The sequence below is a fragment of the Pogona vitticeps genome, chromosome 6, assembly GCF_051106095.1.
Source record: "Pogona vitticeps strain Pit_001003342236 chromosome 6, PviZW2.1, whole genome shotgun sequence".
Lineage (NCBI taxonomy): Eukaryota > Metazoa > Chordata > Lepidosauria > Squamata > Agamidae > Pogona > Pogona vitticeps.
The window spans coordinates 829,879-851,559 of NC_135788.1; the positions used below are offsets into that span (position 1 = coordinate 829,879).

Sequence of the window (21,681 nt, forward strand, 5' to 3'; positions counted from 1 at the left end):
CCCTGAGGCTGCCAGGCCGTCTCAGCCGCGCGCTGTGCGCTTCCTCCTGCTTTTGCCCCTCTTGCAGTGGATGGCGCCTGGTCCACGTGGAGCCCCTGGTCGTGGTGTGACCGCGTGTGCGGGGGCGGGCGTTCCTCTCGCAGCAGGACGTGCACCAGCCCCCCACCCAAGAATGGAGGGCAGCTCTGCCCTGGGGAGAAGTACCAAGTCCGTGTCTGCAACCCCCAGCCCTGCGGTGAGTCGGGCCCTTCTCTCTGGAGGGCGCCAGCGGCCCCAGCCCTGGCCGAGTCCCCGGACGAGGATGCATTAAGCCAGTATTCTCTCCCAGCAGAAGAAGGCTGCCCACCAGGAATGCACCTGGCAGACTGTGCCAACGCGTGCCCGAGCCACTGCTGGGACCTCCAGGAAGGCCTGATGTGCCAGGATGGAGAAGCCTGTGAGCTGGGCTGTCGATGCCCAAACGGTGAGCCAAATGGTCGGGTCACCGCCTTCAGCCCCTGGGCCGGACCCAACGGCAAAGGACTTCTGGGGGGCCCCAAGGGCCGACGCTGAGAGGTAGACACCCTCTTGGCTCCCCTGCCCCAGCCCGAGGCAGGAAAGGCCTTCCAGCCTTTCAGAGTGGGAAGAAACCACGTGAAACCTGGGAATCTCATCCCCCCATGAGGGGTGGGTGTCACAACTCCTGGGGGGAGGAGCCCCCCCCTGGGAACTTTGGAGGGTTGGAGGGCAGAGGCCAGGCTTAGCACCACTGGCCGAGGTCCCCTTGGTGTTGAAGGGAGCTCTCCTGGGGGGGGAGCGGGGGGTTGACTTGCAGGTGGAAAAATAGCAAAGATCTGCTGATTAGATGCAAAAAGCAGGGGGGGGGGTCATGCTGCTCTCCAGCACACACGCACACCCCACGGAGAGTGAATAACGTCCTCCTGGCTATAATGGAGACCCTTCTCCGAGCTAGGTGGGTGGGTGTCTCTGCCCCCTCTGCCAGCCGCAGTGAATAACCCACTCCCTTGATCCTGGAACTTTGAGCCACCGCTCCCAGAATCCCCAGGAATTGTTCTGGGGCTTGTCGTCCAAAAAGAGGACTTTGCAGTGTTTCCTACTGAGCCACCCCCATTCTCTCCACTCTGAGGATCAGTTAATTGCCATCTGTGCTGTGGAATCTGGATTTTGTGGCTGGGCGGAGAGAAGGGAAGGGCCTCTGCTCATGCCCAGAAGCACTCTCTGCAGCATGATCCCACCCCCAGGCCAGGAAAGGACGCTTATAAAATCTGTACTGATTGGAAGCCCAAAGTTCAGCCTGCAGGCAGGTGGGGGGGAGTGGAAACCTTCCTCCTCGCCACCCTCAGAGACCTGCCTACTTCCCTGTCTGTCCCTTCCTCCTTTCCCAGGGACCCTGGAACAGGACGGGCTCTGTGTTTCCCCCTCCCACTGCGAGTGCACGGACGCCCAGGGCCACAGCTGGGCCCCCGGCAGCCTCCGGGACGATGGGTGCAACAACTGCACCTGCACCGGGGGGCGCCTGCTCTGCACCAACCACACCTGCGCCCCCAGCGAGTGCGCCTGGAGCCTCTGGTCCAGCTGGTCCGAGTGCAGCCTCACCTGTGGAAACGGTCTGCGGACGCGCTTCAGGTGAGGATGGGGCCGGGGCCAGGCAGGGCCAAGAAGGGAGAACTGGACCCACCCCACCCCCACCCCAAGGTGAAGACCAGAACTCGGGTGTATGGGCTTTGCTGCCCTGCGGTCATCGCTTGGGAGAGCTCTCCTGGCCTTGGGCTGCAGCTCCCAGAGACGCCCAGCCAGCAGGGCCACTGTGACATGTGAGGAGGCTCTGGGAGCTTTATACTTCACACTTTTGTCTGAAGCGTCTTATGAGGGAATGGTTGGTGGCAGCGTGAAATAAAGTGAGTGTGAGTGTGACGTGGCAGCTCCTTTGTGACGTGAGAGGAGGCTGTCACAGCCACGGACCGGGCTCGCCGGGTGGAGGCCAGGAGCCGCATCCGGGGGGATGATTTTCCAGCCTCTGCCCAGGAGTTAAAACTGCGGCTGCCATTTTGGGCGTCTCCAGAAAGGCTCGGAGAAAGGCACGCTTGAGGAGAGTCACCCAGTGGCTATGAGTTCCAGGGATGCGATGCAGCTTTCGGGGTCAGAGGCCGGGTGCCAGTGAACCCCTCTTCATACATACGAGCAGCAGAAGGGGAACGGCTCTCCTGTCCTGCTGGCGGGCTTCCCCCCTGGGTCTCTCTGGTTCGCCTCTGCGGGCGTCGAATGCTGGGCCAGATGGGCTGCTGGTCAGATCCTGCTTTCTGCTCTCTTGCTTCCCCCGTGTTATTTCGCAGCGAAGGCTTCTCACAGGCTGCTCCCCTCTTGATGGTCTGCTGGGATTGTTCTTGCTGGCCTCCGAGATGCCCTCCCACCTGAAAGGAAGTGGATATCCCTTGATTGTGCTTTACTTTGTTCTGTTTTATTTATAGGCTGCCTTCTCCCTCCCTCCCCCCCGGGGCACCCACCAAAAGGTGGCTCTCACCCTCTTCTCTTCTCTCCCCCCCCCCTTGCCCCCACGGCTGCTCCAGGACGCCAACCTCAGGTTCATGGGCTCTTGAGTGCCTGAAGGTGCAGCGGGAGACCCACCCCTGCAGCCCCGGCCCCTGCCCGCCTCTGTGTTTGCGCGACGGCCAAGAGATGGATCTGGGCGCCACCTGGCTCCTAGGGGAGTGCCAGCAATGGTGAGCAGCTGCCCCCCTCCAGGGTGGGCAGGGGGGTCCCATGGGCCCATTCCCAGCATCCCGGGGTAGCCTGGGAACAGCCAGGAACGGCGGCAGGACACGCGTCGTCCTGATGGCCACTGTTTTCTCAACCTCTTTGGTATTCGGGGCAGCTGCACAAAGCGCTTCACGGTCAAAGTCTCTCCGTTCATTGAACAAACCCAGCGCGTGTCAGCTAAGCCCTTCCCCCACCAGCCCCCAACTTTCCACCTTAGCTTAAAAGGGCCAAGGGACTGTTGACAGGAAGGGCCCTTGCCACCGAGAGACCCCGGAGAGGAGAGCAGGAGATACACAGAGGAGAGGGTACGGAGAGAGAGAGATCACAGATGGCCTGGCAAGGCCACTGCCCCCAGTAATGCCCTCGGCCGGGCACGGCAGTCCGGCTGTCTTGCTCTCTGAAACTGCAAAAGGCAACGCTAGCTTTTGCACCCGGAATTTCGCCCCCTTCTGAATGCTTTCCCTGAGGTTTGGTTACCAGCAATCAGAACTTTAAGCTAAAACAGGCCAGCATTTTTCTTCCCACCCAGATGCCTCTGGGCACACGTGTCACTGGGATGCAGCCCCCCCCCGCACCCCACCCTACCTCCAAATTTTCCTAAAATGGGATTTGGTCCTTGGGCTGAAGAAGTCTCCTCCTGTTTCCCTGCAACCCAGCCGGAGGAACTGAGCTACGGGGCTGGAGAGAAAGGCTGGATAGAAACGGGAAGCTAGAAGGCGGGGCAGGGAGACCCCGGCCGGACCCTGACCTGTGTTCTGTCCTTCTGCCTCTTTCCCCAGTATCTGTACGCCGGAAGGCATTTTCTGCCTGGACATCGCGTGCGCAGGTGAGCAGGTTCCCCTCTTTCCGGACGCAATGCCACGTCATCCTCTGTAGTCACGCGTGACTCCACTGCAGCTTAAGAACCAAAGGCCATGTTTGACCGTGGCGTCTAAGGTTAACAGGCAGACTTCCTTCCCTTCAAAAATTATATAAATTTGTATCAAACTGGGGGAAGATTTCTGTTCCTTAGGAGCTGGGGTTTCCCATCTTGCTTGCTCTGGAAACCAAAGGCCAGACGGGATGGACCCGTTCCCTGATCCATAAGACGTGCCTCACCTGGTTTTTGCATATTTTTTCCAAATAGTATAGAATAGGGTTTTTAGACCTGTGATTTCTTGGGGCTCTGATCAGGGGCTGAGCTGCAGGGATGTCACGGGATGTTCACAGACACTGAGGGATGGTCATGGGCGGCAGCTTTCTCTGGTTTAACCCTTTGGTTGACGTCAGGATGGACGCAGAGCTCTGGAGGGAGGTCAGCCATGTTGCTCCAACCTGCGAAGCTGGGTGATTTCTTCCCGTCTCCTCTCCCGACAGTGCACGGCGGCTGGACGCCCTGGTCCCCCTGGTCTGACTGTACTGCTTCCTGCGGCCACGGCCACCAGATCCGCACCCGAGCCTGCATCAACCCACCTCCGCGCAACCAAGGGCTGCCCTGTGCCGGCCCCGAGACCCAGGCCCAGAATTGCTCTGGCCTCCGTCCTTGCCCAGGTGAGGAAACCCCCGCCCCACGAAGGTGTCTTTGTGGTTAACTCTTTGTAGCCTCTCTTTGGGGTGGGGGTGTAGAAGCAAAGGATTCTGGGAGGAGCCACCCAAACGAGCCAGTTCTCATTAAGTGGCACCCGTTGGGTACTTTCTCGTTATGCAGTGAATGTCAGCTGGTGCTTTTGCTGTCTCTTTTCGTCTTCCTCTCCTCCAGGGGATGAGCTCTGTCTCTGGAGCCCTTGGGGCCCGTGTTCGGCATCGTGCGGAACTGGCTTGACCTCACGAACAGGGACGTGCGCCTGCCCGACTCCTGAGCAGCCAGCAGGAGGGCCGCCTTGCAATCACAGCCAGCGCCAGGAGGTGGCCGCGTGCTACCTCCGAGCTTGCACAGGTGAGGACATGGCGCCTCCTAGTGGCCAGGTGGGACGCTGCATGCAGGTGAAGTTTGGCTGCTCTCATTCTTCTTGGCACTCATTGCCTGAATTTGCTGTTAAAGGGAGAGACGCTTCCGGCCTGGGTCCCTCCGGGTCCCCTCTGACACCTCTTCTTCCTCCCCACCCCACCCCACAGAATGCCCCTGGAGTTCCTGGACCCACTGGACCAAGTGTTCCTGCAGTTTCCTGGTGCAGCAGCGGTATCGTAACCAGCAAGGCTCCGGGGCAGACGGCGAGCCTTGCCTGGGCCTGGACGGGCAGTTCCGCCTGTGCGACTATTCCCACTGCTCCGGTGCGGCGCGCCGCCTCTCTTCCTCCAGGCCCTCAGCCGGGACCTTTGCCCCCAGCCTGACCTCCTCTGGAGGGGAAAGGAGCTGTTCCAAAACTCCCACACTTGGCTGAGTTTGAAAACATTCACTCTGGATTCCAGTTCCCAGAATCCCCTGTCCAGCAGCCAGGCTGGCTGGGAGCTGATGAGATCTGGAGTCCAAGAAAGAAACTTTGCCCCCACTCAATCTGCGATCGGCTTTCAGCTCCTTGAGGGGGAGGGCCTGTCTCTGCATCTAGATGGCTGGGCTTATAAGAGGGAGGGGGGCTCCTTGACAGCCTCCACCCCACCCCGCCACTCCCTTTGCATTCTGGGAAGGACTCTCCACTCTCTCGTGGCCCCTTCTCGAGGACCCCGGGCGAACCTCTTTTCTTTTCCTCTCCCGGCTTCCTTCGTTCCTTCCAGAGTCGAGCTGCGAGGCGCCCTTTGAGTTCCGGGAGTGTGGCTCCCCTTGCGACAGCCTCTGCTCCACCCTCCGGCACCCAGAGCTGTGCCAGGATCTTCCCCGTTGCCTGCCTGGCTGCTACTGCCCGCTGGTGAGAGCCTTCCCTCCCCCAGTTCCAGCAGAGGTGTGCCTGTGGAACTCTCTGCTGCAGGATTCCCTGCAGAGGGAGCGGGCTGACATTTGGCACTCGTACAGGGCTGCCCTCTGCATCCCCAGCAGAGGGGCTCTGCCTGCAAAGTTTCCCTGGGGGGAGGCGCAGGCTGGGGCCAGCTGCAGCAAGAAACCAAAAGGGCCCGCGAATCGTGGCGAGGGCAAGCACACTCGGCACACTCTCTCAGGAGTCACCTCACTATTTTGCTGAGGAGTCACATGGGGAGCAAGCTCCAGAGGGGTCCAGCCACCCTTCGCCCAAAAGCTTGGCTCTTGGTACTTGGCGCTGAAGGACTGTGTCTCCCACAAATCCATACTCTGAGTACCTTGAGTGAAGCTTTCCACCCGGTAGAAACGCGGGGCGTGTCTGCCCTGTCCAGTTGCCACCATCCGGTCATGTGTTCATGGCCCCCTGCACAGCGGTAGCACTTCAGGACCCTGTGAACTGCAGGGGGCTCCCTCCCCAGGAACCAAGGGGTCTGGAGTGGGAGGAGGTCATTGGCTATAGCTTGGGGGGCGAGCTTTCGTGAGCCGTTCGGGAGATGAGCAAATCCTGCTAAGCCGTCGCTTCAGTTGGCTGCAGAAAAAGGCTACCCAGTTTTAAGTGCATACATTTTTGTGGACGTTGCAATGTGGTTCTTCTGATGGATCTGGCAGGCGCCCAGATTTTCTCAATGGCGCCAGGATGGTTCAGAATCAGAATCAGACCGGATCCTGTCTTTTCCTCTTCCCCCAAAGGGCCTGGTGGAGCAGGAGGGGGCCTGTGTCTCGCCCTCCAAGTGTGGCTGCCTTCACCTCGGCCGTTCCGAAGGCCCCACGTACCTGGCGGCAGGAGAGACGGTTCAGATCGGTTGCAAGGAGTGGTGGGTCGCCACGGAGGCCAGCAGGGCCCACCTGAGGGAGGGGGAGGCGGGTTCACTCCCCGAGGGTCCCACGATGGGCGCAGGGGGAGGGAAGAATCCCGGGACTTGGGACTGGGTCTTGAGCTCCAGAATCTCAGTCCCGGCTGTGGAAGCTCAGATGAGCGGGTCGTGGGGGAAAATTACTGCTTGGGACTCCCGCTCCTAGAAAGTCCTCCAGCTAGCATGAGCCTGAGAGCCTAATGTTCAAAAAAAGAGAGAGGAACTTTTCCAGGTTCAGCAGATGATGTGTCTGAAGGTTTCAAGAGGTTCCAGAAGGAGAGTGGCGGAACAGGCTGGATGAAACGGGCCAGAATCCTTTTGGGCAAAGCCAAGCAGTCCGAGGCATGGCTTTTACTCTGCACCTCCTTCACTGCACTGTGGAGGTGCAGGCAGGGGTGCTTCCCGTGGGGGGCAGCACTCTGAGAAACTCAGCAGTTCCCCCCCCAAAAAAACCCTAGAAAACAATGCAGTTGTTTCCATCCCACACATCAGGGTGAGGACCATGGCCGGGGAGGGGGGCATCTTTCTTAGAAGCAGGGGGGCATGGTCTGCCCTCTGCCCAAGCCACTGACCGACCGGGATTTCCTGGGGGGAACTCATGTGTGTTCAGAACGAGGCCATGGTTTCTCTGAGCCGCTGGACGAGGGTTGGCCTCTGTAGCTGGAGTGGGACCCTCTCGGCTGAGGGAGGGGGGAGAACCGGGGAGGGGAAGGGGACCTTTCCCTGGGGCTAACCAGGAGCCTTCTCCTCCCTGCAGTGTATGTGATCGGGGGGCTCTCCAGTGCCACAGTGAAGGATGTCAAGGTAAGCCTCAGCAGGTAGTTGCAAAGGGGGCTTTGGGTGTGTTGGGGGGCGGCTTTCCTGAGCCCGTGGCCACCCCACAGTGTGTGGGGAGGGCGGAGGGGCTGCAGGACGGATGTGCAGAACGGAGTCTGGAAACGGGACTTGCCTGGAGTGGCACGCCCAGAATTGTCCAGCCAATGTTGCAGAGAGCCTGCACTCCAGAGTGAACGGGGGAGGAGGGTGAGGGAAACCGCCCGACAGGGGCGTTGTGTAGAAAGGGGCACGGCCTCAGAGCAGGGCAGGATTCATCCCCGCGGCCTCAGGTTCCCCACCTACGCCCCAGATGAAACACCTCTCGGGGCTTTGTTGACCTCAGCTGGGGTTTTGTCTCCCCTCCCCACCCTCCCACCCCCCAGGACTGCTTCCGCTGAGCGCCTGGTCAGAGTGGACCCCCTGCTCCCCTTGCCTGCCCTCGCTGCAGCTGAGCCCGCAGGCGGGCTCCAGCCCCCTGGCTCAGCCCCACCCCGGCTGGCCCCAGGGAGGCCCTCCCTCCCAGCTGGCGCTGGTCTCCGTCCAGCATCGCTATCGCCTCTGCCTCGACCCCCAGACGGGCAGACCGTGGGCAGGGGAGGCTGGCCTCTGCTCGGCGGAGCTGGAACAGGAGCGGCGGTGCCCGGACCCCCACGCGTGCGAAGGTAAGCTGGATGGGGAGTGGGAGTGGGGGGCAGAGATGGGCCCCCCCACAGAGAACCAGTGGGCTGCGAGGGGGGAGGAAAAGAAGGCAGTGGAGTCCTCTGTCCAGTCAGGACTCCAGAAGGACACGCCAGCTCTCATTTCTTTCCTTCTCTCCAACCACCCCCACCCACGTTTTCCTCCAGTGCAGAGACAGCCCTGCCCAGTCACATAGCTGCTCAGCCCCTCATCACCCGGAGGCTGGGCCAGATGGGGTGGCCCCCAGGGCAACATCTCCCTGCCCGGTCATTTCTTCCTTGAAGTGGCAGGGGAGGACCCTTGTCATCCTGGAACCGCTTGAGGGGAGCTGAAAGGAGAGGTCCATGGTGTCGAGTGTGACACCCCCCATAACTCCCGTAGGGACCCCAAGGGTCCTCCAAACCTTAAAAAGTGATGGGGATGACCCTGAGCAGACCTGGCCCCAGGACCTCAGGCTGTTGCCCTCCCCATGCCCAAAATAACAGAGGGGAGGGAGGGAGCAGTCCAAACGCTCCTGGGGAGGCTGAGCCGTCGCGCTAAGGAGGCTCAATGCTCGGCCTGACAGGGAGGTGAGGGTGGGCTTCCCTTCCCTTTGGCCATGAGTGAGCGTGCGTGCCAGTGAGCGGGCTTCTTCTCGCCCCCAAGGTGTCTGCCTCTGGGGCCCCTGGGGCCCCTGCCGTGAGCCCTGCAGTGGGGGCTTCCGAATACGTCGCCGCGCCACCCACCCTCCAGCTGATGAGCATCTCTGCCCGGGTCCAAGAGCCCAGTCGGAGAGCTGCAACACGACCCCCTGCCCAGGTAGGTGGGCTCCCGTCGGCCGGGAAGGGCCCCCACCGCCTTCGTGGTGGCCACAGTTTTGAGCCCCAGCTCCCACAGTCTCCAGTGGCCAAAGGGAATTCCTCTGGCATTGGCAGGCCCACCCCCCACCCAGACGGCTGCTCCCCCTGCCTTGCTTTGCTCTGCATCTTGTTGGGTAGATGCCCCCTAAAGTCAATGAGCAGCTCTTCGGGGGCCCAATTATGTGCCTGCGTGGCCCTTTCTGTGGGGGCTGAAGATGTCCAGGGGAGACCCATTCCCACCCACCCCCAGGCCTTCCCCCAGCTGCAAACTCCCCCCCTCCCAGGGGCTTCTTTCTTTCTGACTTTCTCATGCCCCCAGGTGAGGAATGCGAAGATCGGGGCAAAGTCCACGCCCCTACCTGTGCCAACAGCTGCCCGCGCACCTGCATGGACCTTTGGGAGCACGTGGAGTGCCTGCAGGGGGAATGCAAGCAAGGTAAAACTCTGCCATCTTCCAGCCACTGACCCCCCCCACACACACACGCCCACGTGCGCCCACCTTACCCACCCACACCCCCTGGTTCCTTCCCAGTCTGAGCTCATCCTCACTGTGGATCTGGTGTTTGGAGGCCTGCAGGCATTTCCAGCAGAGATGTTCAAGATTTTCCATGAATCCAAAGCTCCAGGAAGAGAGCCTCGGCCCCTTTTCCGGGTGCCCCGGGGCATCTCCGGCTTTGCACAGTTCCCTCGGTCCTCACCTTTTCCCCATTCACTCACTGGCTCCCCCCTCCCCTCTGTGCCTTCAAAGAGCAAAAGACCCATTTTGCCAGAGCTGCCCCAAGCCTCAGGCGGAAACGCGCCCTTCCACCAAGCAATAGGCGAGATTGTTTGAAGAATCGGGGGTTGGGGGGGGGGGGAGTGTCTTTCAGACTTGTTTTCTACTGATTTTGTGCGAGGGTTTTTTAAAAAGCATTACAAACTTGGCTGTTCAGACAAGCATCTCTCTCAACGGAAACCCAGTGAAAAGTCCAGCAGCTAAAACAGCGCTACCACCTTTAAAAGCATTTAATGTTTAATACTTAATTGTTGGTTTGGTAATTTAGTTCTATTTTATTTTACAATGTTGATTTTTTTAAACTTGTAGCATTGTCTTTTGTTTAACTGTGTTGTGAACCGCCCAGAGTAGCTGTGGCTAGTTGGGCAGAGTATACCAATGGAATCAATCAATAATAAAGAAAAGAAAAAGAAAAAGAGGGATTATGTTTGGCAGCCGAGAAATTGCAAATCGTCGCCTTCTTCGCCCACCCTGACCCCCTCCACTCTCCCGAGGTCCCTTTTGCTCTTTGGGGCAATTCCCACCCCCTCCGCCTCTTGCTGTGGCTGATGGGAGCTGTAATTCCAGCCATCTGGAGGGAGGTTGTTTGTGGGAGGTGAGGATTGAAAGCGCCCCTCTCTCTTGATCCATGGGCTCCCCCTCCTCTTTTTCCCCACAGGGTGCCGGTGCGCAGAGGGGCATCTCCTGCAGGATGGTGCGTGTGTGCCAGTCCCAGCCTGCCGCTGTAGCCTCCCCGCAGCCAACAGCTCCCTGGAGCTTCTGCCTGGGCAAATGACACAACTGGATTGCCACAACTGGTAAGGTGTCCCTCTGTCTGTCTGGAGGAATGGCTGCCTTCCTGGATGGTGGTCCTGGCCCCATGGAGTTGGGGGACCCATGTATGCTTGTGGAGGGAGGGACTTCAGGGTCCCTTCCTGATTAAAGTGGCCCTTTGTGGTAGGAAAGCGGGGGGACTGGGGGGGGAAACAGATGGTGGGAGCCACCCTCAGCCTCTCAAACTGTGCAGGAAGCCACTGCAGGATCACCTTGTTCTGGGACAAGCAAAAGGTGGCTCTCCAGATGTAGGTAACCTGGCCTTCAACTCCTATCAGCCCCAACCAGCATAGCCTGTGGGGAGTGGGAGGAGTATGGGAATTGTAGTCCAACGGTCCTGTGTACTAGCCGTAGTTGGCTGGGGCAATTCTCAGAGCTGTACTCTAAAAAGTAACTTTTTCAGGCTCTGGAGTCAGTGAGAGGACCCCACAGTTAGATTGCAGGGTGCCGTTTCTGATGGCAGTGGGTTTTATGGGGTACCATCATCCTGCGTGGTTGGGCCTGAAGCAAGCTATGCAGACGGATGCCAGGTGGGAATAAGAAAGGAGCACCTGTCCAGATCCCCCCACCCCACTGGCTGCTGCCCCAAAAGAGATCTTGGGATCTCTTCCTCTCTTGCTTTTCCTAACCTCCCTTTGCAGTTTTAACCTGTCTGTCATGACAGATCCACCTGGCCCAAGATTTCTGTCGTGCCAGGTGGATGAAGGGCCACGGATTTCATCTCTCCCTCCCTCCTTCTCTCTGTCCTCAGCACCTGTCTGAATGGCACCTTTGCCTGCCCAGAGCAGGAGTGCCCCTCCTACGGGGAATGGTCAGCTTGGAGCCCCTGCCCGGCCAGCTGCGGAGGGGGGAGTGCCCTCCGGCACCGTACCTGCGACCAGAGCCCCGGGGGTGCCCCCTGCCTGGCTGATGCCATGGCGGAAACGGCACCCTGCAACCCGCAGCCCTGCCCTGGTGAGTGCCAGACACGCGCCCCCCTGGCTGTCCACTCCTGGGATCAGGCCAGGTTCACCTCCCGTGGCCAAACAGTAATTCAAAGGAAATCGCCGTGGTGGGCTGTCTCAGCAAAACAAGGGATTTTTTTTCCAAGCCCCGAGAGATTCCTCATCTCTGGACGAGAGTGAAACTAGAAGTGGTATTTTTAATGGCTGAGACGAATTGCAGAACTGAAGAGCAAAGCACACAAAATTCCGCAGCAAAGCACGCCAGCCTTACAGGGAGACCAGATCAAGGGCTGCCGCTTAAAAGAAACACAAGCTCCCCAGCCAAGCCAGTAAAGTAGCCACTGCCCCCTGCTTTGGGGGAAAGCACCATTTTTTGTCACGAAAGGGGTGGAAGTCTTGCTTTGCTGGGCTTTTGCCCATGGAGCCAAAAAAGATGTGGCCTCTTTGCAGGAGAAGGGGATGATTCTGCAGTTCCTTATAGCCACTGGTCAGGAAGAGGCAAGCCAAGGTTTACCTCCCAAAAATGCCCCCCCCCCCGCACCCAGAGTTCAAGGCTGGGTAGCTTCCACCTTCCTCTGGCAAAGCCCTGAGAGGCGTCCCGGGAGGGGAGGGAGGGGGAGCCCCCAGGCTCTAGCCGGCACCCTCTTTTTCCTGTCCTTTCAGGCCCCTCCTGCCTGTTGAGCGAATGGTCAGCCTGGAGCCCCTGTACCGCCAGCTGCGGGGGAGGCGTCTCTGAGAGGAGCCGCATCCTGCTCTCTGCCCCAGAGGAGCTGTGTCTTCTCCCACGGCTGCAGCACCAGACCTGCAACCCCCAAAACTGCACCCCGGGTGAGTTGAGAAAAGCCGACCCGTCCTGAGCTGGTCTGGGGCGGTGCTTCTGCCGAAAGGTGGTCGCCGGAACGGGATGCTTTGTTCCCCCTTGGTTATGTTCTGGAGCTGGGCCTCAGCCCCGAAACCTTTCCTGAGCCTTTTCCCCATGGGAACCCAGAATCCCGTGACACCAGGTCCCTGCGGCTGATCCTGATGATGGTGGTTCCTCTCCCACCAAAGTGCTCCGGTGGTCCAAGCAGCCAGAGTGCAGAAAACATCCGGAGCCTCCCAGTCAGGGACCCCCACTTCCCCAGTGGTGGCAGTGCCCGCATTTGCTGGCTGGGGGAAGTTGAAAGTACCCTCTGATGATAGCGAGGAAGAGAAGGTGGCACGTCCCCCCTCCCCAGTTCTTTGCAGGGAAGGAGTTGCTCAAGGGGGTTCCTTGAGCAACTCCTGTCCTTCCTTCCTCCCTCCCTCCCTCCCTCCACTCTCTTTTCCTTCCTTCCTTCCTTCCTTCCTTCCTTCCTTCCTTCCTTCCTTCCTTCCTTTCCTTTCTTTCCTTCCTTCCTTTCCTTCCTTTCCTTCCCTCCTTCCCTCCCTCCCTTCTATCTTTTCCTTCCTTCCTTCCTTCCTTCCTTCCTTCCTTCCTTCCTTCCTTCCTTCCTTCCTTCCTTCCTTCCTTTCCTTTCCTTCCTTCCTTTCCTTCCTTCCTTTCCTTCCTTTCCTTCCTTCCTTCCTTCCTTCCTTCCTTCCTTCCTTCCCTCCTTCCCTCCCTTCCTTCTATCTTTTCCTTCCTTCCTTCCTTCCTTCCTTCCTTCCTTCCTTCCTTCCTTCCTTCCTTCCTTCCTTCCTTCCTTCCTTCTATCTTTTCCTTCCTTCCTTCCTTCCTTCCTTCCTTCCTTCCTTCCTTCCTTCCTTCCTTCCTTCCTTCCTTCCTTCCTTCCTTCCTTCCTTCCACCTCTTGCCCTTTCCAGAATGCCCAGGCGCCCAGGTCTACAGCAGCTGTGCCAATGCCTGCCCACAAACCTGCACCGACCTGCAACCCCAGAGCCAGTGCCTGCAGGAGGACTGCCAGCCGGGCTGCGCCTGCCCCTCTGGCCAGGTGCTGCAGGACGGGGCATGCGTTTCCCCGGAAGAATGCCGCTGCAGGCTCAGCCCAGCGCCAGCCACACCCTGGGCGGCCAACATGTCCGAAGAGGAGCAGGCGCAGGAGTACCCGCCGGGCGCGTCCGTTCCGCACGAGTGCAACAGCTGGTGAGCCGGAAGAAGGGTTGAAAGGCCAGCCACAGCCATGCCACGTGGAGCGGGTGGGGTGGGGGACCATGAGGCAGAGGTGGGGAGTGTGGCTGGATCAGTTCAGCCGGTGAGGAGGGATGATGGGCCTTCTAGTCACACCACCCTGGGAGGGGTGCGCGTTCCCACCTACCGTGGTCTGTCGCTCAGAACCTGGGTGCCTTCAAGGAAGACGTGCCCTCCCTTCCCTTGGTTCCCTTCCCCCCACCCGCCCCCCATCCCCTGGAGGGTGGGGTGATGGCCTCCTTTGGTGGGTGGGCCGAACTGTCATTCATTGATGCGGTTCATTTATACCTGGCCCTCGGGGAAGTGACTTCTGGACCTCCTGGGATCTCCTGGGCAGCTGGGGGCCCTGCAAGGAAGGTCCTGGTCTCTGACTAGATCCCACCATTGGGCCCAGGATCTGGTGGGGAGGGGCGCCTGTGCTTAGATCCCTCCCCCACACTGTCCTTACGACCACCCTGTGAGGGAGGTCATGCTGAGAGGAGGTGGGTGGCCCAAAGTCAGGCCATGAGCTCCTTCCTTGAGTGGGGGGGGCAGCGCACAGTGAGCCCCCTGTTTTAACCACTCCTCCTCCTGGCTCTTTTTTGGGGGGCTGCCGGCACTCTCATCCCTGCAGCATCTGCCAGAGAGGAGCCTTCGTCTGCACCCAGGAGGACTGTGATGGTAAGAGCTGCTGCCTTCTGCCGCCCCCCCGACCCCTCCTCTCCTCGGTCTCAGTCTTCTCTCCTTGATCCCCAGTGTGTGTCTCCCCCGCGCACTTTTCCATGCACGCCTCCAGGCCCCATCGTCCTTGGCCATTCCCAGCCACCCAGAGTGCAAGGGTCCCAGGAAAAGCCATGACTCTCACCGGTCCCCACAACCAGGCAAGCTGCAGTGGGGAGAGGCCAGGCGCAGAACCACCGCCGGTGGTGCGCTCTGGGGCGGGGCCTCTCCCGCTGCCCTGTCCCTCCCTCCCTCCCCTAATCTGGGGCTCACAGGGCAGCAGAGACAGTGGCCCATGCCAGACTCAAGCGTGGGCTCCTCTCGGGGGCCGAGACCAGACCCAAGATGTATGGGTGAGCTAAACATCTTGCCTCTGAGCATGGGCGGTGTGCCTCTCTGAGTCACCGTGTGGAGATGTTTCCAGTGTCACCCAGGAGCCAGGCTGGCTGTGAACGCTGGGGGTTGTAGTAGAGAAAGTGGTGTCCACCCCACCCAGCTTGGTTCTCGGCCATGAACCCCTCCTTCCTGCTTTTCACATCAGAGGGACCTCCGTCCCCCTCCCGTCATCTAAGGAGCGGGTCACAAGGACAGCCCCCCCCTGGGGCTGCCCCTACTGCTGGGGCAGATAGGCTGGCTGCGGGTCTTCCCTAAGCTTGGGCGCCACATCTCCAGCGGCCTCCGTGCGCCCACCTCCTCAGCCATGTGTTCCTCCCACCCCCACCCCCACCCCTCCGCAGTGCCCTGCATTTGGTCAGCGTGGTCCCCCTGGTCGCCCTGCTCTGTCACGTGCGGCACCGGAGAGCAGCTGTCCCGGCGCCACCAGCTCCAGCTGCGCCTCTACGGAGGGACCGAGTGCGAGGGACCCGCCATGCGCTGGACTTCCTGTTCCCTCCCAGACTGTGGTGAGTCCGAGGAACCTTCCCCGTCCCGCACAGAGACGTCAAACACCACCCTTTAAAGCCATCTTTCCCAGGTTTCCTTCTAAGGTTTGGAACTCTAAAGTGACTTGTCAGATTGCCCTTCATTTTTGTGTAATTACTTTCTGTTTCTCGCTTCCCACGGAGGGAAAATCCCAACAGACTGATAAGAGGATGAAGCCACGTGGCTGCTCCAAAGGCCTCTCTAATGCCCTTTAAAAGAGCTTTTAGAAGTCACTAGATAGTAATGTCCATCAGACTCATAAGGCGATTCTGTTCCTGCTCATTGACTTTATTTGGAGCGTGTGGCTCAGTGGTGCCATCTCTGCCCCTCCAGGTCAAAATGTAAGGCTAAACACTGCAGGAAGCCACATCAATCTGTGGTCCCTGCTGACCTCATGCGTCCTCAGTCAGGGAAGCGGGGAGGTCACGGGAGGGGAAAGGAGCCACCTGGCAGGTCTGGGCACGTGGTGGGGGTGGAGATCCCGGGGTGGGACTGGCCCGAGCGATTCCCTCTTGTGACTCTTCCATTCAGTCTCATTTTCTCTCCCTCCCCAACCCTGGCTCCCCTCCCCCCCTTGGCACACAGCCTGCCCTGACGGTGAATCCTGGGTCAGGGGGGGCTCCATGGCCCCCTGCGAGCGCAGCTGCCACCAGATCTATGAGGACCCCCCCCAGAACTGCAGCAAGGGAGGCGCCCAAGGGTGCCTGTGCCAGCCAGGGCGCTACCGGAATGGGAGCGGTCGCTGTGTGGTGGCCGCTCACTGCGAGTGCGAGCATGGAGGCCAGACCTATCCGGTGAGTGCGAGGGGCCGGCGCTGGGCTTGTCAGGCTGTCTCAGGAAGGGGGGAGCCGGCGGGTTGCAAGCCAGCCTTCTGCCCACCTTCAGGCCGTCCAGATGTGTCGGACTACAGCGGCCAGTAGTATTCCCCAGCCAGCTCCAGGGAAGGAATCCCCGGCCGAGGTTGTTCAAGGGAGGAATTCATGGCCTGAACAGGCTGGCAGCTGCTGGTCCTGCATGGGGCACCTTCACGGGGGGGGGGGGGGCAGAAGGGACCTCAGTGCACCCATGGGCCTTGGTGCATCCCATGGGGCTCTGCCCTCAGCCCTCCTGCCCATCCCTTCCCAGAGGCTTAAGGAGGAGGGTTGCCCACCCTGTCTGGTGTTGTGGGAGAATTGGGTCGCTCTTTTTCCGTCTTGCAGCCCGGCTGACACTTTTCTTTTCCTGCAGGCTGGGTCCCACTGGCAAGACGGGTGCGAATCATGCCATTGCTTGAACGGGAGGGCTGTGTGCGAGGCAGACTGCCCACCACTCACCTGTCTTGAGGTACTGCTCCAAAACACACACGCACACACCTGGCTTGCACACTCAGCTGTAAAATGAGGAGAGAAAGCAATCAAAACTGGGTGGAAGCAGCCAGGGGTCAGGAGTCCGATTGCCCCCCCCCTTGACAGAGGCTGGATTCGAGTGATCCATAGGGCCCCTTCAGCTCTGCACTTCTAAGATGGTGATGATAAAGCCCCAATTTCCAGGGCCCTGCCTTTAACACGGAGGTGGGCAGCTTTAACTAAGGGACATTTTTCAGATCAGGCAGCAGCCAGCCTGGTTTCTCTTCAGATCGTATAAATCTTTCACCTTTTACAATAATTCGCTTTTTGAAGTATTTAAGTATCACTAACTAATGGCATCATTAAATTTGTAAATAAAATAAAAATCAACAATCCACCCCCTCCCCGAAAACAGACACATGTCTTTAATAAGGACATTATATATGCAAGATACGCATTTTCAGACGGCTAGTTTTAACTCATATTTCACTTTTTCTCTGAAAACCCTTCATTCCTCTGGGGTAATTTTTTAGATAAAACTGATTGCATGTATTTATTAAATTATTATTAATTACTGATTTAAACATTGATTGATATTCTGACTTATTTCTCTGCCAGTCTAACATAAGAGGTTTGGGGCTGGCTGGGGGAAGTGCACTTTGTGCATGTTCAGAGGAACCGATTTCTCCCCAGACTGCAGAGCAGCTGCTTGTCTTTGGGGGGGGGGGGTCCTTCCTGCCAGACTGAGCCCGATTTCTGCTCTCCCTCTCCAGGACGAAGCGAAGGTACAGGAGCCTCCCAGTTGCTGCCCTGTGTGCCGGAAAGAGCTGCCTGGTATGTGGGGGGACGAGAGGCTTCCCTTTCCCTCTCCCTCACCCTCGGCGATCAACCTAAAACAGATTCTGGAGAGGGGCGGGGAGAGGCCCACTGCCCACTCGAGGCTGCAACACATCTTCACACGGCCTGGCAGCAGGGCGCCCCGTGCAGCACACACAGCCCTTAGAGGGCTAAGAAAGCTTCCAGAGTCTTGGCTGGCCAGTCTGTTGACGGAGGAAGGACGCCGCCTTGGAGGAGGGGGGGAAGGGGGTCAGCAGCCGTGCCCAAGCAGAGATCGACTGAGCAGAGCAGCCGGGGGGGGGTGTGTCTGCCCAGATAAAGCCAGCCAAAGTTGTACCGATAAAATCATTTTTGCCACATTTTTGCCTCCGAAATTTCAGCCCAAAACCTTGGCCCTGGGATCAACAGTCCTTTCACTTGGTATCATTCTGAGAGATTCCAAAAGATCTCCTATATGGAGAATGAGAGCAGGGAAAGCACCCCAGAGGGAGACCACAGCTGGGATACAAGGAGATCTGAAGGCCTTAGGAATGGACCCCAGCACTTTGACCTCTGAGCGGTCAGCCTGGAGGCAGGCGGTGCATCATGGCCTCTCCCAATTTGAAGAGACCCTTGTCCAGCAGGCCGAGGCAAGGAGGTCATCCCGAAACAAGCAAAACCAGGGAGCTGGACAGGGGACAGATTGGATTTGTCTCCAGTGTGGAAGGGATTGTTGTCACTCTCGAATTGGCCTTCTCAGCCACACCAGACGCTGTTCTAAGACCTCTCTACTCAGAGCACATTCCCATCGTCTCTCGAGACGGAAGGAGGCCTAACTGTAGCTGTAATTCTGAGAGAGGAGCTTCTGGCCTCCAAACCCATCTGTTCAGCCCCCAGAGGTCTTGCGCTGGGAGGGAAGGGGGGCTTATACACGTCTCCCCTTCTGCCTGTTGGCCAGGCGGGCACGGCCCCAACAGCCCTCCTCTCTCCCCCTGCAGAAGAGCCGCCCCACTGCCGGCACTACACAGAGCGCCGCAACATCACCAAGGGCTCCTGCTTCCTGGCGGAGGTGGAGGTGAGCTACTGCCGCGGCTGGTGCGCCTCCCACACCAACGTCATCCCCGAGGTAAGCCAGGGCAGGGCCAAGACCCCTCCTCGTGCGTCTCCCCTCTCTGGGGTCCCCCCCCCCCACCTTCTGGGTGCCTCTCAGGCAGTCTTGGGGTGGGTGGGGGTCTGCCTTCCCTGCCCCAGGGAATCTTGTCTGGTTCCGGAGCTCAGCTGGCCCTGGCTTGGGAGACCTCCGAGGATCTCCAGGTGGGGCTTGGAAAGGATCCTGCCAGAATGCCGTTGGGTGGGGGGGGGGGGTAGACGCTGCGGCTGCCAGTCAGAGCCAGTGATATGGGGCTAGACAGTCTTGAGCGTCACGCCACCCGCTCATTGGGCCCCATGCTCACTCTTGCAGGAGCCGTACCTCCAGACGTTGTGCGAATGCTGCAGTTACCGCCTGGACCCCGTCAGCCCCGTCCGCATCCTCAACCTGCGGTGCCAAGATGGAGAGACAGAGCCGGTGGTGTTGCCGGTTATTCACGGCTGCGAGTGCAGCAGCTGCCAAAGTGAGCCGGGGGGTGCTCTCTGCCGTGGGGTGGGGGGGCAGGAATGGGAAGTGGGGGGGCTCAGAGACCACAGAAGAGCAGGGCCACGGGGTTGGTCCCTCCAGCCCTCCCGTCCTCAGGGCAGGAGGCCAACAGCTCACCCTGCTTTCCAGCCACTGGGCATCCCTGTCAATTGGCCCCCACCCTGTTGGCCTTCCCCCTCCTGAATAATTCTGCATGCAAGACCATCACTCGCCCCCCCCCCCAATTCCCTCCCAGCTCTGGATCACTGGCAAAGACAGCCTGGAAGACTCTGTTCCAGGCAGTTCTCCAGCCCAGTTTCACTTTCAGGAGAGATCCTGGGGAGACCTTTACCCCCGTCGCTGCTGTCTCATCTTTTCACTAAGTCACCAAACCGAAAAGGGCCAGATCCCACGTGTGGCCCCCACCTCCCGGCTTTCCCAGGCACCAAAACCAAATGGCCACCCCCTTGGCACCGAGCCTTTGGGGGGGCCCGACAGCCAGTGGCCACTGCCTCTGGGAGGCGGGTCTCTTGGCAAAGTCTCCCAAAGGAATGCCACAAAACCAAACCGTGGGAATGCCGTCCTTGGTCGCCGGTGGAGACCTGGGGCTCAAGAGGGATCCCTTGAAATGGGGAGAGAGAGGGCGCTTCCTCCAAAATATTCCCAGCGAGGGATCCTGTTTCCTGCCTGAAGGGAAGAGTCCTTCTGCCGGACAGAGCTTCCAGGCAAAATGACATGGAGGGGCGGGAGGCCCAATGCCCTGCGCCCAGAGGGCAGATCAGCGAGGGTGGAGGGCAGCGTTTCCCCTCCTCACTCTTTGGCAGCCAAGGTGCCTTTGCCCGGCTGCAGACCCCCCTTCCTCCCTCGAGTCTGTCTTTCCAACTTCCTACCACCTCATTTGCCTTCTTTGCTTCTTCCCCTTCTTCTCGGGGGCAGGTGGAGACTTCTCCAAGCGCTGAGCATGCTCCTGCAAGGGAGAGAACCCACCCACTCTCTTGCCATGTGCTGGAGTGGGGCAGCTCATCCGCCAAGGCGAGACATGACGGTGCGCCTCCCCTCAGAGCTGCTTGAGCCCTTCCTCTGCACCATCGCACACGGCACAGCCGGCGAGCCTTCTTTTGCAATTTAATAAAATAACACAGCAGCCGCATCACCAGAGCCTGGCTTTGTTATTTTCCACGGAAGGAGGTCAGGGAAAAGGATGTTTGTTCTGAACACACACGCTCCAGAACGGTCAGTGTTGCTCCAACACACTCCCTCCCTCCCTCTCTCTCAATCCAGAGACTACGTTGGGTGTCCAACTCTTCTAAATCCCATAGCATAAAGGAAATTAAATTGGACGTCAGGGCATGGTCAGCTATTATTACTATTGTTATTATTTATTGAGAATGAAAACACTCAGCCCTCAAACTCTCAGCTGCTCTCTGACAATATCGTGTGAACGGGCCCTTTCAGTGGTACAGAGAGTGGATAAGAAGGTGCAAGGAATGGCCTGGAAAACAGACAGAATTCAAAAAGTTCTTCATAGACTGAAAATAGGAATCTCATTAAGGGCAAGGAGGATGAGCACATTGCACACACCCCAAAATAAAAGCTTGTGCAATGAAGCCCAGGAACTGCTCAATGAAAGCCTCCTCTGGACACTCCCCCCCCCCAAGAGAAGATGATGGAAGAGTCACTCTGGAGCCCAGGCCAGCCCCTGGCAACCAGGCAGCTTGGGCTCAAGGTCTTTGGCAGAAATATTGGGTCCCTCTGGACTCCCAGGGAGCTTCCGGACTGAGGGTGGCGCCTTCAAACCCTCCCGAGGGCAGGCGTGGCACAACCCGGAGTGGATCCCTTCCCTCTGGTGAAGGCAAGGATGGGAGCAGGAGGAGGGAAACACGCCGCAGAGGGGCCCACCGCCGGGAAAACCTCCTCCTGTACAAGCCCATTTGCAAGGCAGTGCAACTGCGCCATAAAAACCTTTACCAGAGAGGTCCCCGCGCCTGCCTCACAGGGATATGCCCAGCGTTTTTAACTGCGGGCGCGCACACACACACGCACACAAAATGCACCTACCAGCCTGATCCCAGGAGGAAAAGGAGTTCCCATTCCTCTTTATTAAGTTTACAAAACAGTTATCGGCAACTCATTCTTCTTCCCAACCTCCGTCCCAAAATCACTAAAGCTGTTTGTCTCATAGCTGCAGAACCGTCCATGCCACGGGAGGCCTCCCAAGATATCCACCAGGCAGCGGGGCAGGGGGCTGCTCGGTGGGCCATGTGGAGTGCAGCCTCGTGGTGGGACGAAACATACCGCGTTTCCCCGAAAATAAGGCAGGGCCTTATATTAATTTTTGCTCCAGAAAACCCATTGGGGCTTATTTTCAGGGGATGTTTTGTTTTACAGTCGTGTCACCTTCTTCTGGTTGTTGCACAAGGGTGGAAAGTGGGGTTTCACTTAACTCAGGCTTATTTTGGGGGTAGGGCGTATATGACGAGCATCCTGAAAATTCCTACTAGGGCTTATTTTCAGATTGGGTCTTATTTTGGGGAAAACAGGGTCCCTCTCTCAGCTTCTTTGGACAAAGGAGGGGCACTGAAACGTCCCACCCACACCTCCTTCACCGAGGGGTGTACTCAGAGGGCGAGACCTGGCAGAGTTCCCGGGAAGTGCTTAGAAGGCGTGGGCAGGTTTGCAGTCATCGCCCTGGGGCCAAGCTCTCCTCGGAGGCGTTGCGGCCTGGGCCCACCTCCCCTGCCTTTGGGCCCCTCCCGCACTCCTGAACCAAGTGACCCAAAATGTGTCCGAT

The 21,681-nt window shown here is 58.9% G+C and overlaps 1 protein-coding gene across 1 annotated transcript in view; it reads left to right on the forward strand.

Moving 5' to 3' along the window:
- The window catches only part of SSPO (SCO-spondin), an 84,594-nt gene extending 64,554 nt beyond the window's left edge, over positions 1-20,040 (forward strand). The window contains exons 85-110 of the mRNA XM_078378254.1: positions 68-235; positions 332-463; positions 1,386-1,626; positions 2,568-2,720; positions 3,537-3,583; positions 4,114-4,287; positions 4,496-4,672; positions 4,852-5,007; positions 5,449-5,579; positions 6,377-6,501; positions 7,298-7,344; positions 7,740-8,018; positions 8,680-8,832; positions 9,193-9,309; positions 10,307-10,445; positions 11,213-11,415; positions 12,069-12,233; positions 13,190-13,469; positions 14,128-14,174; positions 14,951-15,115; positions 15,720-15,928; positions 16,362-16,457; positions 17,233-17,293; positions 18,274-18,401; positions 18,738-18,888; positions 19,827-20,040. Of these exons, the coding sequence (XP_078234380.1) occupies positions 68-235; positions 332-463; positions 1,386-1,626; positions 2,568-2,720; positions 3,537-3,583; positions 4,114-4,287; positions 4,496-4,672; positions 4,852-5,007; positions 5,449-5,579; positions 6,377-6,501; positions 7,298-7,344; positions 7,740-8,018; positions 8,680-8,832; positions 9,193-9,309; positions 10,307-10,445; positions 11,213-11,415; positions 12,069-12,233; positions 13,190-13,469; positions 14,128-14,174; positions 14,951-15,115; positions 15,720-15,928; positions 16,362-16,457; positions 17,233-17,293; positions 18,274-18,401; positions 18,738-18,888; positions 19,827-19,849 (3,767 nt within the window). The 3' untranslated portion in view covers positions 19,850-20,040. The remainder of the gene's footprint in view (positions 1-67; positions 236-331; positions 464-1,385; positions 1,627-2,567; positions 2,721-3,536; positions 3,584-4,113; positions 4,288-4,495; positions 4,673-4,851; positions 5,008-5,448; positions 5,580-6,376; positions 6,502-7,297; positions 7,345-7,739; positions 8,019-8,679; positions 8,833-9,192; positions 9,310-10,306; positions 10,446-11,212; positions 11,416-12,068; positions 12,234-13,189; positions 13,470-14,127; positions 14,175-14,950; positions 15,116-15,719; positions 15,929-16,361; positions 16,458-17,232; positions 17,294-18,273; positions 18,402-18,737; positions 18,889-19,826) is intronic.
- Positions 20,041-21,681: the final 1,641 nt, after the last annotated feature.